The sequence below is a fragment of the Glycine soja genome, chromosome 3 (assembly GCF_004193775.1).
Source record: "Glycine soja cultivar W05 chromosome 3, ASM419377v2, whole genome shotgun sequence".
NCBI lineage: Eukaryota > Viridiplantae > Streptophyta > Magnoliopsida > Fabales > Fabaceae > Glycine > Glycine soja.
The window spans coordinates 38,018,080-38,037,465 of NC_041004.1; the positions used below are offsets into that span (position 1 = coordinate 38,018,080).

The 19,386-nt window shown below is 33.8% G+C and overlaps 3 protein-coding genes and 1 non-coding gene across 12 annotated transcripts; 2 read left to right on the forward strand and 2 right to left on the reverse strand.

The window, feature by feature from the left end:
- The first annotated feature begins 1,581 nt into the window (after nt 1–1,581).
- Nucleotides 1,582–4,456, forward strand: LOC114406792 (thioredoxin-like 3-1, chloroplastic). Its single transcript, XM_028369609.1, has 5 exons — nt 1,582–2,260; nt 3,403–3,477; nt 3,740–3,806; nt 3,917–3,934; nt 4,064–4,456. Exons 1-5 carry the CDS (start codon nt 1,950–1,952, stop codon nt 4,160–4,162), a joined length of 570 nt encoding a protein of 189 aa, XP_028225410.1. The 5' UTR covers nt 1,582–1,949; the 3' UTR covers nt 4,163–4,456.
- Nucleotides 4,457–4,809: 353 nt separating this feature from the next.
- On the forward strand, nt 4,810–4,891 carry TRNAS-GCU. The gene has a single exon. It is a non-coding gene; the product is annotated as a tRNA-Ser (tRNA).
- Nucleotides 4,892–6,459: 1,568 nt separating this feature from the next.
- LOC114406793 (activator of 90 kDa heat shock protein ATPase homolog) lies at nt 6,460–8,135 on the reverse strand. The gene is made up of 3 exons (XM_028369610.1): nt 7,000–8,135; nt 6,826–6,905; nt 6,460–6,717 (listed from the first exon to the last, which is right to left on the reverse strand). The coding sequence occupies exons 1-3, from the start codon at nt 7,894–7,896 to the stop codon at nt 6,624–6,626; spliced, it is 1,071 nt and encodes a 356-aa protein (XP_028225411.1). The 5' UTR covers nt 7,897–8,135; the 3' UTR covers nt 6,460–6,623.
- Nucleotides 8,136–14,195: 6,060 nt separating this feature from the next.
- LOC114406794 (gamma-tubulin complex component 3-like) lies at nt 14,196–19,108 on the reverse strand. 9 transcript variants are annotated; one of them, XR_003665506.1, is made up of 6 exons: nt 16,701–19,108; nt 16,139–16,608; nt 15,972–16,060; nt 15,679–15,753; nt 15,332–15,403; nt 14,196–15,029 (listed from the first exon to the last, which is right to left on the reverse strand). XR_003665506.1 is itself a non-coding variant. In XM_028369611.1 (2 exons), exons 1-2 carry the CDS (start codon nt 18,932–18,934, stop codon nt 16,308–16,310), a joined length of 2,535 nt encoding a protein of 844 aa, XP_028225412.1. In that variant the 5' UTR covers nt 18,935–19,108; the 3' UTR covers nt 15,819–16,307. The 9 variants fall into 9 exon arrangements, 1 of the variants encoding a protein (XP_028225412.1); XR_003665504.1 differs by having other exon boundaries at nt 15,332–15,406; XR_003665508.1 differs by lacking the exon at nt 15,679–15,753 and having other exon boundaries at nt 15,332–15,406.
- Between the last annotated feature and the right edge of the window lie 278 nt (nt 19,109–19,386).

Genomic DNA, 19,386 nt, shown 5'->3' on the forward strand with positions numbered 1-19,386 from the left:
AAAAGCCAGCAATTTAAAAGTGTCAAAACTAACAGTAAATTTAGTTTAGAAATATTAAAATAGGCTTACTTTTGGTAATTGTGTTTTACAGTTGTTTCATTTTGTTTATGTACATTAAATTTTAAATTTTCATTTTGGTCTTTTATGTTTTGGAAATATATTATTTTTATAATTTTTTCATTTTTCTATTAAAAACGTTAGTGTTGCATTGACTTTTAAATTTTAATATGATTAAATGTTATTTTTGGTTGATTATGTTTAGTGACAACTAAAAATGATTACCGTATTTTTTATTTAAAAATCACTAAGTGAATAAAAAAAATATAAATTTAAAATCGCAAATAACAACTTTCACTCTTATCAGTCATCATCATCGTATTATTATTATTACAAGGCCTTTTAAATAACATATTTCGTTGCAATATATAGAATCTAACAAAAAAATTACAAGGCCTTTTAAATAACATATTTCGTCTTCTATTTTTTTTTGTCTGTAAGAAAACAACATTAGGGAATATATGGTTTCAACTTTCAAGTGATTCTTCCATCGGCCCAGTATTCATAATTATAGCACAGCTTACTAAATTTGTAAGATGGTATTTAAAAAACGTATGAATTTCAAAACAATTTCATTATTATTTTAATATATTATGGAAATTTAGTTGGTTGTGTTTACAAGTGTTATGCTCATACATGAATTGCTCCATGTTGGAAAAAGTACAAAAAACAAATTATAGATATTTATTAATGTATATTTACTTATTTTTTAGAAATAATATTTACTAAGTTACTCCTTGGATATATTTTTTAAAAGAAAATTGAAGTTATAACTTGTCAAAATACTCATTCTAAAAAACAACAAATATACCTTAATAATCCTAAAAGTATTTCTTATTTTGGTCACTCATTTTTTAGAATAAATATTTTGATAAAAAAATTATAATTTACAAACAAACAAAAGACTGAATAACACATAAGGAGGCAGAAAGAAAGAAATTTAAAGATAAATCCTTCCATTTTTTTCACTTTCTTACTTTTATTTTTTTCTTTCTTTTTTTATGTTGGAGATCTTATATTAACTAATAATATGATGAAATTAAAATATATAAGTAAAATAACACATTGGTGGGTAACCCTCAACATACAAACTAATTTTATTAAATTAAATTGAATTCAAACTTAAATTTTAAGATGATATGAAAAACTATCTTAATAATAATTTTTGAATCTATCAAATCATCTACTATTAGATTGTTATCAAATCAACCATGAATATTCAGTCAAACAAATTTAACTTATAAGGTATCACATTCTTTGGTATGAGAAAGTTTGTTAAAAAATTTATATCAAATAATATAATACATGAAATTAAAGTATACAAATGAAAACAATTCTTACCTGTTGTGAAAAAAAAAAAAATTCTTACCATTCAAACCAACCAATTTTCTAAGGTTAAGTGAAGGCAAAAACTCAAATTGTAACAAAATATATACGAGAAATAGCATGAAGCATGCATCATTTTCCTACACAAATATAGTGTCTGAATTATAAAATACCAAGGTATTCGAGCTTTATCCTTAATGCGTGGGCCCATTATTCTTTACCCTTCCGATGAATACATTTCCTCCCCAATCCTTCCAAAGCTGTGGCTGTGCACACCTTGCGGATAAGCCTTGGGCTTGAGCCATGTTTCCTAGTTTTTTAAACAATCAAAACTATTTTCTTTTCATTTTCATCATTTATTCTTCTTTTCCCCCCAACCCGCTTCACAGAATATCAGACCAACAAACTAACTACATGCTTTGTCCCCTAAACTTAACAAACCACCAAGAATGATTCTATTCCTTTTTTCCTGGCAATCAACCCATTAGAGAAAACCATTTTCATCATCACCTTGTTGTGTCTTGTTATTGAAAGATCTAAATTTTAAGCTTGTTGAGCAAAAGGGTATGTCTGTTATAGGCGCGTATTCTCATTTTCTCTACGGAGAGGTTTACCAGAGAGATCAACAGTGCCCACAGTACTTGGTCAGTGGGAGGGGCTATTTTTTCTCTCACAAGAGTGGTTGTGGGAACATATGGGTTGGAAGCAGAAAGAGTGAAGGGAAGATTATTAAAAGGAGGAATTTTCGTGTGGAAGCTATGTGGCCAGATTTGTCAAGACCGAGTGAATTGGAGATGGAAGAAATTAATGATTCTGAGCAGCTTGATCAAATTCTTGTTCATGCCCAGCAGAACTCACAGCCTATCCTCATTGATTGGTTGGTACTTCTCTCTCTCTCTCTCCATCTTTTGTATAACTTTTTTCTTTTATAATTACACACTAACTAATTAGAAATTATTTTAAATGTAAAATTTTAATAATTCACACTCTGTATACATTCTTCTTTGTTGAATTCAATTTTAGATTTGTTTGATTTTCATCGTACCCATTTTGCAGTTAATTTCACCTACCATTATGCGCATATTCACTCCAACTAGTAGTTCTAAAGTATGTTTAAAATATGAGGTGATATTACCATTTTTTTTCTCTTCTTTATCCTATTCTGGCTGGCTGGCTGTAAATATTAAATAGAGGATAATGTGCAGAGCGGTGCAGTCACTGTAGCTAGATATTTTGAACATATGATTGGTGCTGGGATATTTTGGGAACTCGACTATCATAAATTCGTAATGTCTTAGGATTTGTTTGCCAATTAAATACACCTTGTCTAATTATTACTATAAAATAATGTATAATATTAATTCAAATGAATAAGTAGAAAATGTAAATAACTCAGATTTTAAAAATTAGAAATATTTATTTTTCGAAATTAAGTATTTGAGATAAAAAAAATTAAAGTAAAATTCAAAGATTAAAAGTAATTGTTTTAACAAAGCAGATTTTTGGGAGGGAAAAAACGAAATTTCAACTTAAAAGAAAAATTGAAAATAACTAATAAGTTATATATATATAACAAAGAACTTTATTTTACTATGGATAGTAGAGTGTGATAAATAATTAAGTTAAGGGTTGAATGATAACTAACTATTTAGTTTGTATAATGAGTGCTTGTTTGGAACCAAAATGGTGATTTGTTCTAGTTTTTAACACTTTCAAAAAAACCAAATTGGTGCTTCACTCTAATTTTTACATGTCACAAGGTTAAGAATAAAGACAACATTTAGCTTCTAAAACGTAATGCCAATTTCGATCCTCTAAATAAAATTAACGCCAATTCTGTAATTCAATCATAAAAAGTGATATCAAAATGCTTTGAAGAACTAGAATTATAACTTCTTTTTTTTTTTTACCTTTACAAGACTAAAATGAGTTTATTTTTTAAATTATAATTAGAGTGCTATGGAATTTTGCGGGTAGACTTGGTCATTTGATTACTTGTTTTATTTTTTGTAAATGTAGGATGGCTACTTGGTGCCGGAAATGCATCTATTTGAAGCCCAAGTTGGAAAAATTAGCCCCTGAATATCAAGACAAGTAAACTACTCATACTCATTGTGTCTTCTTCAATTAGATGGCTCTTAAGATTTTAATTTATTTAAACAGATATTCTTTCAAAACTAATTTAAACTAAAGTCAATTCTGCCTTGCTACATCTTTAAAAATGATGTTCTCCAAGCCTTCAACTATAAGATTAACCAGTACTGCGAATTCAAGTATGAAATACAATGTCTCTGTTAATCCTAAGCAAACTAATGTTACTAATTCATTTGTTTTCCTTATTTTGGCACTGTTTCAGAGTCAAATTTTATTTCGTGGATGTGAATAAAGTACCTCAGACTCTAGTCAAGCGTGGCAACATATCTGTAAGTATGAATTTTCATTCTTAATTATTTCTGCTAACTATGTGTTTGTTACATACATAATTTCGTGTGCTCTTTTTGACTGTTATTTATTTTGTTGTCCCGCATTGCAGAAAATGCCAACAATTCAGGTGCGTCTCCCATTAAATTACCTTTTTCTATACGATAACATTAAATGGAAAAATAATTCTTGCCATTACAAAGGTTGGTTTAGATATCTTAGTATGGGAAAATAAAACGAAAATGTGAAATCTTTGCAGCTGTGGAAAGATGGAGAGATGAAAGAAGAAGTCATTGGAGGCCATAAGGCCTGGCTAGTTATTGAGGAAGTCAAAGAAATGATCCAAAAGTATTTATGATTCTTCTATTTTATTTTTCTTGCTCCCTCAACCCCCCACCCCACCTCACAAAAAAAAAAAAAGAAGAAAGAAAGAAGTTACAATTGAAGAAACTAATCTTCCAATGTTTTTACTTTTTTTTCTTTAACATTTTTCATGTTGGCAACCGCATGTAGCTGTGTATCATATATATATATTAATGGAACTGTGTACCATAGCTGAAAGAAATTTAAGTGGAAAAGGAAGATGCTCACTGTTTCTCCCTCCCTCTCAACCATTAGAGATTTAGAGGGGAAAAAAAAGTGGGGGTTTTTATACCAAATAACAATTGTTTTCGCTCAATCACACCACTTTGAGTTTGGAAGGAAGCACACTAACAACTGCATCCCACAAGACACAAGAACTTTATTTTATGATAATTTTTAACAATTAATTTTTTAATAATAGCTTTTATTCACTTTAAAAAGAGTTGGATTCAACTTTTTTTTATAAAAAAAGAACTACAACCTTCAAAGGAAGTAAAGATAAACCGAAGAAAGGAGCTCAATAAGCTTTTGGATGAAAAATCACGTGTAGACCGTTAGTGGCACTGGAAACTTCGCGTATATATATATATCTATATATGAATTCGCTATAATTTAAAATATAAGGAATATTCTTTCAATAACGTCGCTTTGGCCGAGTGGTTAAGGCGTGTGCCTGCTAAGTACATGGGGTTTCCCCGCGAGAGTTCGAATCTCTCAGGCGACGTCTATTTTTTTTCCAATACATTTTTTTGGCTTTCATTGTATTACCCTTGGATTTTTCATTTAGATGTACGTATTTTCATGAAGTCAAGAAATAACTTGCCCAAAACGAATTTTGTATCTATCATATAACTTTTACTATGCTATGCTATTTTACCAGAACCAAATACTGAAAGGTTGACTGGTTTGATATTTTGCGTATTCGTTTTCAACGAGTTATAAATTAATTTTTAACGCGATTATTAAGCTGACAGATTAAAATATGTTTTCAAATTAATCCGTGTCTCTATAAAAAGACTTAGTCATACGTTTTGTAAAATAGGCACTGAGATCAATTGAATCATCAAAAACTGCATAACTTCGTATTGACAAACAGAACGAGCGAAATAAACAGAATCGACCCTACAAACCCGAAGTAAGACAGAACGCGTAGCCAACAGTTTGATATTGAAACCAGCTGAGGCAGACACTAGCAGTCATAACCATCGAAACCTAAAAATAGTTGTACTTGAGAGTTAAGACTAGACCGCAAGATTCAAATGCTTTGCTACGCAGATGCTACAACACCGTGAAGCACAGACATTCAAACTGCAACATTGACATAAAAGGGCGACCACATTTTATCACCAGGCAAAAAGCCACACAATCCACAATGGCACATTGTCTGCTTCTGCTACATTAGTAGTACCATAGTTTTTTTCACCGATTTTAAGCGTTCAATTAGTAAGCGTATTTGAATTGGTAGTGAGTTGAACTCACCATAATTTTTAGAAGCAACAAATAATTGCTTTTGTGGTCAACTCACAATGATTTTCTACCACCAAACCAAATGAACTCGTGATTGATCCTGATTAACAGGGCGTTTGGTATTTATTTTCACATTAAAAACGTTAAAAGCTACTCGGTAGCTTCAAAACGACATGGGTCAAATGGTTTCTAACGAAACACCAGATACTCACTGGGAAATACTCGCAGAAAGCTTCCAAATCTTAAAAAGTTGGAGCTTAAGGGTGAACCTAGAAAGTTATAGAAGTGCAAATCCAAATGCCACAGAACTCACATTGGCTAAACAATGTCCCAATTTTTGGAAGCGAAGCCAATGCCTCAACTTGGGAACAAATACCAACAAGAGAAACAGAACAACCACCATATTGAATCGAAAGCATAGCTATAAATATTCAAATCTCCTTGACCTACAAAGTATTCAGTATCACGACTTCCGCCAAAAAACGCACTGAATCATATTCTTAAAATGACCCAGACAATCATTTTCAGCAGACTTGAAACAATTGTACTTCATTCCAAGTTCAAGGTGAGTTAGCAAAGTCACAAGCGGGCTAACAATCCCTTTGTCTCATACCAGGATAGTTCATGAACCTTAGCCATTACAATGATATATGAATATAAATTAAAAACATGTAGGCGGGAAAGAAAATTTGCTATCCATAATAAAATAATCCTCTCTAACAGTGTGTGAGATGCAGATTTAAAGCAAGGTCACTTGTCAATTTTCAACTTATTCATCATTGTATGACAAAAGTCACTAATCACAAACAACATTCACACCAAGCATGCCAAATAGCACAACCACAGATGCATAAAGTATTAAAGATGCAGAAGCAGAAAGCATTGCAATCCACAATATCCAATAATCTCAATCATCCATTAATCGTTCCTTACTAATAAATGTCAAAATCAGCGAATTCTACAACGCAGGAAACACAATCAGAAAAATCTCAAATTCCAAAACCAAAAACAGCACGTATCCTCTGGAAAATAAGATCCCGCCACCCCCTTTCCGTGTTCTCCACCACAGTAGCATTCCCATACCTGTAATACAGATTCAAGAACAAATCACACCACCTTAACAAACCAAACAAAAGAAAACAAAAACAAAACTTCCCCAAACCATTCCCAAATTCTCAATCAAACACTCACCTATCCTCTTCAGGCACATCAGTATGTGTCAGCTTAACAACCGTAACACCCGATTCAGGCTCCTCAAACTCAAGCCTCACCTGCAAATAAACACAGATAATCACATTATTCTCATTTATGATTAAAATCATTATTTTTTTCTAACCATTTAATACAAAACCCAAAAACACTTACTGTGGATTGAACTCCATCATTCCAGCTTCCAAACCTCCATCTCTGAACAATCAACTTACCCTCCTGCAACTCTAAATTAGTTCCAGTAACCGACCCATCGAAAATGCTAAATTCACCCCCAACCTCCTTACTAATCCTCGCATTGCTCTGTGTAAAACCCTTCCACCTATTCTCATCCATCAAAATCTCAAACAAATCTTTAGCTCTGCAATTAAACCTCTCCGTCATGCTAATACTCTTCCTTCCCTTCTTCACCTTCTCCTTCTTCTCCTCCTTCTTCGGCGCAGCAGCCGTTGTTTTCGTCGTCGTCGGAGTCGTCGTTGTCGTTGTCGCCGCCGGAGACGGCGACAACGACGACGGCGCAACCTTCTTGGGTTCCAATTCGTCCTTAACAGGACCTCCTTTGGCCATGCTCTGCACCCAAACCCTAACCTTCTCCAAGATCAAGGGCTTCCCCTTGGAAACCATGGCATCCTTAATCCTCTTTCCAACCGGTCCCTCGTCGTCGACAGTAACCCTAACCTCGGGATCCTCGTCGGCGTTCTCGTCGGAGATGTAGGGGATCTCGACGGTGCCGTCGACCTTGAGAAGAGAGGTTCCCAGGGTGTCTTTGGCCTCTCCCTGCCAATTGAGAGTGAGGCTGATCTCGTAGCCGGGGATGATCTTCCCCTTTCGGACATTGATGTAGGCCTCGCCGTCGAGGGAGCGAAGCGACGTCGTTTTGAGGAAGAGGTTACCCTCGCCGTCGAGGATAGGGAGGTTAGTGAGGAGGCTGGTGAAGAAGGTCTTGGACCAGTCGAGGCAGTTGGTCTCGGACCAATGCCAGTTGTGGACATTGGTGCCGTCGGGGCGGTCCTCCACGATCCACCGCTTGTCGCCCTCACCGTAACGAGCCATTGCAACTGATGCCTCTTTTCTGGGAGAGTTCCTTAGTGATTAATAATAATTGGATTGGGGTGAGGGTTATGAACTATGATGATTATTATTATATGTGTTGAGTGTGTGTGGAATGGTCTAGAATGAAAAGGAAGGGTCTAGAATGTTGATGTTGCTTTGGGTACACTTTCTTCACCAACCAACCAAAGCCCGAGAAGGTTCCCTAGGGTTTTCTTTTTTGGATTCTTCCCATGCTTCAACTCTTTGCTTCAATCAAGCTTTTAGACTTTAGACACTCATCTTAAAATATAGGAGTGTTTTTTATACGCTTACATATATGTTTTTAGTTTTGTAACTTGTATGTTTTTAATTTAAATTTCTGTAAAAAAAAAATAATCGTTTTTAATGTCGATAAGTTTACATTTTCTAATTTTTGTTAACAAATATTTTGTCCATTTTTAATTTTGATAAATTTATACTTTTCTAATTTTGATCCTATAAACATAAATTTATAGGAATTATAAATGAAAATTTTGAATGTTAAAGAGACTAAAAAAATACAAATTTATAAGGACAAAAGATGAAAAAAAAATTACAGCGACCAAAAATGATAAAACACTAATTTTTCGGGGAAAACAATTTAAACATTTCTATATTGTTTATTTCATGAAAATAGTATATTGTCTTATTTTAATTGATCTTTTCATGAGAAAGTAAAAACTTAATTATAACTTTGTTTTTCCCTTACTTATAATTATTATTTAAATTTTTAAAAAATATTATTGTGAATATTAGATTTTAATAAAATCTACTAAAAAAAGCGTTCTTATTTATCAATCTTTTGAGGATGTGATATTATTATAATTGAAACAAATGCTATCTAATGATAATGTTTTTAGTATCAGATTTCAAGGCTCGATTGATTAAGTATTCTAGTCGATTTCATTTGATTTTTTTATGTTTTGATTTTGAGGTACAAAATTGAATATAAAGTTAAGAAAAATGTTTTCAAAAATTATTCCCATATTGATAATCTAACTAAATTCAACACTTCTTAATAACAACTTAAAAAAACTTTTCTTGTGAACATACTCCAAAAAGATAATAGTGCAGTATATACCGATAAAAAAATAGTGCAGTATTCTTTAATGATTAAATGCTTATTTTATGTAATATTTAATTTTTCAATCATTATGATTGTATAAATCTCGTTAACTTATTTTACTCAAAAATATATATAAAAAATGTATATTAAATATGACTAAATTAAGAAACTTGGTAACAATAGTTTGAATTAATATCAAATTGAATGGAGAAGATTAACAGAAAAAAAGTTGAAGAAAAGTTTAAGTTCCAACTTCTAAAATATATTAATCTAAAGTTGATTAGGTTGGTTTATGTTAACAAAATAAATAACTAGAGCCGGTGTTGCATCAAACGAAGTATTTGGTTAGTCAAGTTTTGAAAAGTGAAACGCAAGGGTATTGCGTATGCAACCATGCGGTGTGTGTTGTTGCTGACAAGGAAGGAGCTGGAGCTGCTGTTTTGATACGCTCTTGTTCTCCCGTTAGTGGTAATGCCAAATACTATTATATATAGCACAATCATAATTGCTATCAAATTAACCATTTTGTTAATTGTTTCTGCGTACCTCGATGGTGACATTTAAATGTTTTTTTGTGTTACTGATTCAGTTTATGGATGAATAAAGGGATAGATGATGATTAGATGGTCTAGGTCATTCAAGTGACTTCTTAACGTGGATGCATTATGGATTATTCATATTCTCTTAAAAAGGAAAAGAAAACAATCTTTTTGAGAGATGATTATGTGGCCTTCTTGTGTGAAAAAGAATAAATCATCACTAGTTTGTAAATTTTTTGCTTATTTCAGCTGGTAGTGTGTACAAGGTGAAGACTTCTGAGTGCCATATAGTGGCTATCCATTGATAGAAGTGTGCGAATAAAATTGAAAATAATTCATGGACTCTTGGGTGCTAATTAACACCTAGAGAGAGAAGAGGAAAAAATATAGACATGAGAGGTGATAAAAAGAAAGGAAGATAAAGAAAAATGATGGGTGTTAACAAGGTGTTTGGTATAAGTGTTTATATATCATTAATCAAATAAAATGTATGTGTAACCATTACTGTTATCGCTAATCCATAGCAGGAAGATGGATGATTAATTGGAAAGGTGAGGCTTTCAGTAGAGGTTCAGCATTGTTGTTACAATTTACAATATGTATCATTCTTTTCTCCTTCTTGGATCAGTAACAGACTCACAGTTCAATTAACTCTAGCAGAAAGACTACAATCTCTTGTTTTTATTATAAGAAACTTACATAAATTTTATAGATTCATTTTATAATATTGGACAATGTCACAGGGTTGGATGCCATTCAACAGCGCCGAGGTCTGAAAACTGAGAAACCTATACTTCTCACTGGTCCTGGGAAGGATAGTTCCTTTCCCTCCCTTTTCATCTGTTTGAGATGCTTTTGAGGAAAATATTTGGTTAAAGTTTTGCACTGCCATTTGACTTGTCAAGTCAAAGATATCTATATTCTAGTTCTTTACCATCAACTATTCAATATAGTTAGTTGTTTTGTTCATAAAATACAAACTAGTTGCAATTACAGACTTGCCTTCTGTCCTGACAAAATTTTATTGAGATTAAAAAAACAGAATGAAAACTGTACCATAGTAATGATCAGTAGATAGTTCAATACCATTGTATTTTAGATTTGTAATTTGTTTGCCGCATAATTTCATGGTTTCTGATTTTACATGCCTGTGATCTGTGAAATAACTTCTTGTCTAGTTTAAGTTTAATATTTTGGATTTCTGAAATAGGTTCACTCTCTGAGTTCTGAATATTGTGCTTGGCCTCCTTTAAGTTTATAGAAATCTCACATTTTCAATTAATAAGGTTGTGTCATTTTTGGAATGTAATATCTGCTTGCACCATATTCTAATATAAACCAAATTACTATTTACTATGATCATAATGATAAGTGAGGTTCTTGCTAGAAGGGGAAAAATAGGGAGGATAGGAGAAAAACAGGTTCCATCATTTAGTTTTCATCCTCTTTTTCATCATTAAATTTGTTAGCAACATGCTCTTTCATATTTTCTTTGTGACATACTCTCTTCTTTTGGGTGAAGGTGAAATTTATGTGAATCTCACTAAATATGTGGTTCTCATTCCAAACTAGTGACACCTACATGAATTTCAATCAATAGAAGAGAGTACATTGAAAAGAATGTTAGAGATTGTGTTGCTGGTACTGCTCATTCGACCATTTTCCATGCTTTTTCTTAAGGACTAAGAATATTGGTGGGGATGAGAATTTTCTTCTCAAATGTCCCTGCATATCTAAAATATGATCTTGGTTTTTGAAATAGATTAACTTCAGTGTTCTCCCAAATCTTAGGTTGGTCAGGCACTGGGTCTTTCGACTGAATGGTCCAACCATCCTCTCTATACACCTGGTAAGCTTATAGTTCAACCATCCCAACCAAATGTAAAATTGACAAATGGATATCCATGGTTTTTCAAAAGTGGAAAGTGGGTGTGACGCAGGTGGTTTGGAACTCTTAGATAGTCCAGAGCCAGAAAACATATTGGTAGGTCCACGTGTCAGTATCCAATAGGCTTAGCCAGAGCATGTCAATGCATTGTGGAGATTTGCCATTGCAGGTACCCTTTGGATTAGTGCTCCAAAAAACACTCTCAGGCCGGCCTAATAGTGTACTAGTAGGTAACTTAAGGGATAAAAATGGTTTGATGATGATTAACAGATTACGAAAATTCCCAAGGTATATTCACCTTAGACAAAAGATTAGAATGTGTCCTGTATCACCTTTTTAATTAACAAGCATATGCGCGTACAGCTGTTTTATTACTGCATCAATGCTTGCTATTTTCTTAGTAATGCCCAAGTACTAAAAGAAAAAAATCAACTTTAAGGCATGGTAAATTTTTATTCTAAAATTATAAAACTAACATAAGTTGATTTTAGCTACTATTATATAAGAGGAGTTTTATAATTTCAAAATGTACATTTTTTAATAAATAAACATCAAAACCTAAAAAAACTCCAAATTAATCATAAAATATAAGATATTTGAGAAATTTCTAATCTTTAAAGAGATTAAGATACGTCTGAGTCACTCCCTAACTAATACCAACACGGAGTTGTATTGTAAAAAAATGAGCAAAGCCTAAAACTTTAAACTCACAAGAAAGAATTAAAGAAAATAAAGAAACGAAGGAATTTAAGAAAATCATTGATGACACAAGAAAATCAAGAAGATTAGAGATCATTTTTATTTATTTTTAACATGTAACTTAGAGCAAGTTAATTAAAGTGTTTGTAAATTTAAGAGTAAATTACGCCTCTTTCCCCTAAAAGATGTGAGCATTGTTTTCTCTAGTAACAAATTTGAGTACATGACACTTTATTCCACTTTATATTCTTCTTGAATTTTTTTTAAAATTTTATGAAAAAATTACCCTTTACATTATTCTCCCTTTTTATATTAAGATACATACTTCTTTCCCTTGATAGATGCAAATATAATACATTTTACTATATTTTTATTTTTTGGTTATATGACAAACTATATTTCACACTCTCCTACCTTGAGATATTTAAATCTTATATTTTTGTCATTTTTTAAGAGATATAATTTTCTCTTTTAATAATATGAAAATATTCAACACATTTTCTTACAACTTTTTATTATAAAATATTACAATTTATATCAAAGAATAATTATATTCGGGCATCGAGTGAATGAATAACTGGGTAAATTAAAAATATTTTAGTATAATTTTAATTTAAAATATAGTTTAAATTTTCTTAAAGAATATTCTTTAACGGTAAGTTAAATGAAGTATATCATAGATTTCAATTTTCAACAATGATGCCAATAAGAGGAAAAACACTATAATAAACTCACGGAGAGTGTAATTTACACGATGTTAAGTTAAACAAATTCAACCATTTATTTTGTCACAAAAAGAAAGAATAGGGTAATAGTTTCATCTCTCACATGACTTTAATTTACTCTAAATGTAATGGGTCTTTGTTCGAGTGATGTGCTCTTATTATTATTATTATTATTATTATTATTATTATTATTATTATTATTATTATTCAATAAATTACAAATTTAAATTATTACAAAAAATACTTACACATTTTTTTAATTTATATAATATTAAAATGATATTCATATACATGTATACAAATCTACTATATATTTCCACATATTTATAAAAATAATAATATCATAAACATATTTTTAACATTTAAACTAGTATAAGAAGTTAATTAAAATCTTTTTTTTAGTATATTTTTTATACAAGATATCTATTAATAATTAATCTTTACTAAAAAAAATTGACTAATCAGTCACCTTTAATAGAATTCTCTTCTTTTAATTCACAAAACTCAAATCAACAACTTATTAAAGTTAAAAAAAATTAAATGAAAAAGAATCTTTGAAAATACATAATAGAGATGTGATGTATGTGGTTTTACAAATTCCTATCGGTAAATTAGAGAAATTGTAGATAAGGCAAACAAGTCTTTGGTGAAACTATAAAAATATGTTAGGATGTTTAGTTTAAGAAATTAAGGGAGAGGATAAATATTATATTTTTAAATCAAAGCTTTAAAAGAACTATATAATATTTTAAAAATGAATAAAAATTTAACACTTCAATAGCAGGTAATTGTAAAAAATAAAACGACCCTTCAACCATTCACCAGACCAGGTAATAACTTGAATTAGTCAGATTTACAGTTTTTTTTATTCATATTCTTTTCCGCCAATATCATCATCAACAAAGTTTTTTTTAAAACGTATTAACTTTCAACAACAAAAAATTAAAACGTATTAACTTTAAAAGAAACAAAGAGACAACTGATATGTGGAGCCATTAATAACATGCGAATCCATGTTAAAAGTATGTTTTCATAGTATGAAGTGTTATTTTTATTGAAGGCCACTTACGGTTTTTTTTTTTTTTTGCACTCTTCAAAGGCTCAAATTACATTAGGATCTGAGTGAGATAAATATCCCAAAACATTCTCAAATTCCAAATAAAGCATCAATCTTTGCCGTACTATACATATTTCATCCAAGATATGATATTTTCAGCATTACAGTCAATAGTTATTCCTTTCGCTTAAACAATTACGAATCATATTATTTAAGCAATCGAATGTGATGTAAAAGATGATGCTTTACGCAATACGGAAGACAAAAAAAACTGAAAAGGGACAACAATGACATTTTTGCTAATAGGTTTCTGTCATTCATATCTGCATTATCTCAACAAGAACAACAACAAAATCTTTTCATTATATGAGGTTGCTTGGCTACATGGATCAAACAGTGCCATGATATTTTATTACGAATCATGTTATAGACAGAACATTAACCTCTTAATAGTTTCACTTTCACCTATAGTTTTTTTTTCATGCCTTCATTCCTCTAATAGATGTGCCTCTTGCTTTAACTTACATTCTACACACTCTGCCTTACTTCCACCACTCGAAAAAAAAAAAAGATACGTGCCTCTAAAACTCGTCGCCACATCTCTCCAACTAGAATTATATCATCCACACAACAGAGCATGCATCATAACATTGACTCTAAGATGCACATTAAACACATTGATATCATCCTACAGTTATTAGAAAAAATCGCTATAACCCCACCTTAAGTTCTCATACTATTTGTGACTCCCCCAGGCTCATACATATCCTTGATTTGATGCAACTTACACTACTTTCTTCTTTTAAGGTCTTCTCCCAATATCCGTCTTCACAACTTATCAGCTTATCATATGCTCTCTTTGTATTATTTATTGAATCGACAAAGAGCCAGTTGTCGATCTTATACAGCGATTATAGGTATTTTGGTAGTGCATATGCAACACAGCAAGATAATTACTAACCAAGTTGGTTCTTGTTCTCACCGAAGCTCAAACAACTAATTTACTACTAGAGGGGGAAAGGGATTGCCTCATCCCCATCTATCTATATCAGGAAAAGAATCAGAAATTATAATATCTGAATCATAAATTACATAAGCTTGATTGAACCTTAGTTAAAAATTCAACCTGTATCACCACCTCCTGCAGATGCAATAGATTGAGCTAACTCAGACTTCAACAAAAGATACTTTTTCCAAATTTTAACCCAAAACTCTAGTTAAAGCAATTGACTTGATAAAATTGGAGAATTCTCAAGAAATTTGTTACCAATAACTATGATATGAAGAATATTACTGGTTGAGAAAATATATTTTTGGGTTAACAGTCAGCAGATTAATGATACCAAAATAGGAAAACTGTGGCTTAACAATTCTATTATTTTGCATCAAGTGCCCTCTATTCCTGAAACTCTATGAAATAATACATTACCCAGTACATTGTACCTTCTCACAACATTTCCAAAAACCTAAAGTTGCTTGAACCGCTCCAACATTTTCAGCCAAACCAGCAATTTCCTACTAAACATTCAACAATTCTAATAAATACGGATATGTTGTAAATCTCTAGAATAAAGAAATCCTTTTAAAAACAATGCAACAAAGTTTCCATCACCCAGTTTTCCAATTTGAAATATGAGTACTGTTAATACTTCAGCATGAGTCAAAATTACTCAGACTAATAAGCTCTATCATTCATGGGTAAGCGCCATTAAAATAACAAAATAAGGTTTCAGTCTTCAATACTAGAGACCGAGCTAATAGAAAATAAAAAAGAAGCTCCTTCATATTACCTTAGACGTGTATAAAGTATATTGAATTGCATGGCAAGCATCTTGCTACTTGATTCACCTGTGGCTTTATATTAACTGCCACAAGGCAAAAAAAAATCAAGCACTCTGCAGAGTGTGAAGAGATAGTATACCAGAAGAAATACACAAGAACGAAGGAACTAGATTTTCAGATGACACCCATTTTCATATTTTCATTCAACCAAAATCTAGTATACAAATGAACAATCTCCGAAAGCACAGCTTGCAAAAGTTGCCAAAAACAATACTAAATCATTAGATATTCAGATACTTACGTCTGTACTACTCATATCGGGCATCCAATTGAATATTAATAGCTTCATATCTGCAACAAACAATCTTGCAAATCACAAAATGTGACTACCTGTAGAGAAGGAGGTCACATTCTCCATAGAAAACAGAAGGAAAAAAGAAATTGAGGAAGTCATGGCATCCAACATACCTATATGGTCAATTAATGACCCATTCTGTTGGTCCAAAGGAAGTTAGCAACAATAGAATTGTTCCACTCAAACACACAATGGAAGTTAGCTGGGTGCAACGCTTTTAATGCCTTGTCTTTTTGAAGAAACAATGCTTCAGCCTGACCCTCAGCCTTATTCACAAATTTCCTACATGCTAGGACACAACCGCCTATAAAATTCGTTGAAGTCAAGACGGAAAAAGAGAAACTTTAGATCAACATGCTGCTGTACAGGCAATTGAGAAATGAATCCCTCTTGCAATGATGAATACTCCTTAGCAATTGCATCCAGATCTTGCTCCATATTTCGTAGAAATTCACCAGCTCGTTGTGTTAGGGCTTTTCTCCCATCAGCAATCCAGGATCCTTGTTCTGCAGATTTATCACTTAGTTGCTTTCGAGATCGTGATTGATTCTTGTCTCGAGAGGATAGGGAGGATTCTGTGAATCTGAAACAAGCACATGATCAAATGTCAGACGTGGCATATATTTATGTTTTCCAGGGTGGATAGGTATACAAAGGAAAAAGTAAGATCATTACCTTGCTTGCAACTCATGAATACCTTCATACAACCGATCCGCACGGCTCCGAAAACGTAATATAAGATCAAAAATTACAAATAGTGACTTGTAAAGAGACTGGGAAAGCTCTCCAAGGAGAGATTTCTCTACAATAGAATGCAGATATTTTTCATGAGCAGCAAGTAGATCATCAAGATCCTTGGCTACTTCCATCTCAGCCAAAAAATTTGACCATGATACCTCCAACACTTCAAACATTATATAATATTGCAAGTTTGAAATGAAGTGATTGATTTCAACCCACAGAACCTGACAGCGCCTCAATGTCGAAACTAACTGCATCTTTACTGCATGTTGCAATCTGGTGAAGGAATTAGAGGTAATGCAGTTTGGCTTCATGGTCTTCCAGGCTCCAGTAAGCGCATGTTCCACTCGTCTAAGCTTCCACAGAAAATTAAAAATTCTTAAATACCTTGCCATCACAGATTCCGTGAACACCGTATCAAGTGGAACTCTAGCATCGTATTCTAGTGAAAATACATCCCAGCCCCTATCACCGCTTTCATGTGGCATCATTTTAACCCTGAGCCTATCCAAAATTTCAGGATCATCATACTGAGCATTAGATGCCCGAATTGCAGTTTCCAGCAATCCCGAAAGTTTAAAAGAGCTTATAGTGTTAGCCGGCTCAGAAAGTTCAGGCCCAACGATATCCATCAGATACTGCACAAAATCACCTTGCCCAAGCAACAAATACTGCTTAATTGCAAGACAGTGTTCTTTGAACTTGTACCTCTTGAAAATCACATCCAACAAATGCTTATCAATCCTCTTTGAAGCTTCATCCACCAAAAACTCAAGGGTATCCGTTTCTCCATATCCAAAACCACCTCTTCTCGCCGTTGCTCCATGATCAGCAACAACCTCGGTCGCAGCATCAGCCCAACCATGATCCTCACAACAAACGCGAAGAAAATTAATGGATTTCCCGGTCCTCAATATCCTCTGTGCAAGCGAAGGTGAGATAAACAAAGGAAGCATGGAATCATGGAGCCTATACCCTTCTCTCCAGAGGGACTCAGCCTTCACAGGCTGTCCAACAATGAAAAACTCCGCAAAGATATCCTCCAACTCCCCTTCCAAAACCCACCTCCTCACCATCTCAAACAGCGAAGAACACACCCTCTGCAGCAACCTCCTCATGAACTCATGAACCAACGGATCACCATGCTGCGCGTGCAAATGAATCGCCCCCGCCATCGCCCCGCCGCGCAAAACCCTGCACTTCTCAACTAAATCAGCCATCAGCCTCATCTTCACCAAGGGCTCAGCAACCCAGACCGCAAGCCTCCTGAGCGAAAGGTAGTTCCCGGAGCTCGCGGATTCCGAAACCAAAGGAATCGGGTTGGAAGCCTGAGCCTCAAGAACCGCCAGCAGCTTATAATACTCACTAAGCTCGTCCTGCAAAGCGGAGCAAAAAGCCTGGCCCACAGTTCCCACATCTTCATTGGGAAACCGATCCATACTCAGCGAAATGTAACCGCTAACGTTTCTAAACAAAACCCCCAATTCACAGAGATTGTAAACCATACTCCTAGTGGCTCGGGGAACCCTAATTGAATCAGGTATCACATAACGCTTACTCTCGCCGTCAAATTTCACGAACTTACCATCCACTCCTTGGCAAGCATAGAGCACGTCTTGGACGAGAACCTCTTCCGACACCTCGTTTTCTTCCTTGACTAGATCGACGAACTCGCGAAACGCGACGTCGCGGCGGTTCTCGGGGTCCTTGGAGATGAGGAGGGCGCCGTTGTCGTTCCAGGGTTTTTTGTTGGAGGTAGGTTCGGAGAAACTGAGGTTGGGGAGGAGAGGGGTGGTGGTTGCGGTGGTGGTGTGGCGATCTTCGGAGACGATTTTGAGGAGGTAGATGACGGCGAATTTGTTGTTGACGCTTTGGGCTTTGGAGGAGAATTTGGAGAAGAGGTCGGCGAAGGAGAGGGCTTCGGAGGAGTGGCCGTGGGTAGCGAGGCGGCGCTTGATGGAGTCGGCGATGGCGGCGGCGTCGGGGGCGACGGAGGGGGTGAGGCGGCTGGAGAGGATGCGGAGGGCGTAGCGGAGGGAGTTGCGGAATTCGGGGGAGTTAGGGTTTAGGGGAGGGGAATTTGGGGGGAGGTTTTGGGAGAGGAGGCGGTGGACTAGTTCCTTCACCAGATCTGGAAGCTTCTGCTGGTCTTCTTCTTCCTCCATCATGCTGCTGCAACCAACTTTCTCAATGGAGTGGAGTGAGTGTGAGTGTGAGTGTGGGAAAAAAAGGAATGCTTTTTTTTATTTTTTGAAAAACTCTCGATCTCTCCCTCACCACTCTCTAAGCAACAGTAGCAACTAAGGGATTGCAAATGTCCAATTCAATGCCTCAAATCTCAATGGTGCCGTCTTCAGATGACTTTTTTTTTCTTTTTTCTTGTGTCTTATTTTTATTTTTGGTAGGTGGATTTTGTGTTTCCATTAACATTTTTCTTTGGGATTCAGTAACCATCAATTAACTTGGTTCATTTTCTTCTTTAACTCAACCTCTAAAAATAAACTTCAGATTCAAATTCAAATACCTAATTAACACAAATGATAATAGTTTATGATTTTTAATCAAGTAATTCATGACTCACGTCTTAATTTTAAATATGAAATAAATTATATTAAAAAGT

Coding starts and splice junctions, on each gene's coding strand:
- LOC114406792 (XM_028369609.1), top strand. CDS start 1,950: ATGTCTGTTATAGGCGCGTATTCTCATTTTCTCTACGGAGAGGTTTAC. Junction 2,261..3,402: donor CAGCCTATCCTCATTGATTG/GTTGGTACTTCT, acceptor TTGTAAATGTAG/GATGGCTACTTGGTGCCGGA. Junction 3,478..3,739: donor GCCCCTGAATATCAAGACAA/GTAAACTACTCA, acceptor GCACTGTTTCAG/AGTCAAATTTTATTTCGTGG.
- LOC114406794 (XM_028369611.1), bottom strand. CDS start 18,934: ATGATGGAGGAAGAAGAAGACCAGCAGAAGCTTCCAGATCTGGTGAAG. Junction 16,609..16,700: donor ATTCATGAGTTGCAAGCAAG/GTAATGATCTTA, acceptor TGCTTGTTTCAG/ATTCACAGAATCCTCCCTAT.
- LOC114406793 (XM_028369610.1), bottom strand. CDS start 7,896: ATGGCTCGTTACGGTGAGGGCGACAAGCGGTGGATCGTGGAGGACCGC. Junction 6,906..6,999: donor ATGATGGAGTTCAATCCACA/GTAAGTGTTTTT, acceptor GTTTATTTGCAG/GTGAGGCTTGAGTTTGAGGA. Junction 6,718..6,825: donor GATGTGCCTGAAGAGGATAG/GTGAGTGTTTGA, acceptor TCTGTATTACAG/GTATGGGAATGCTACTGTGG.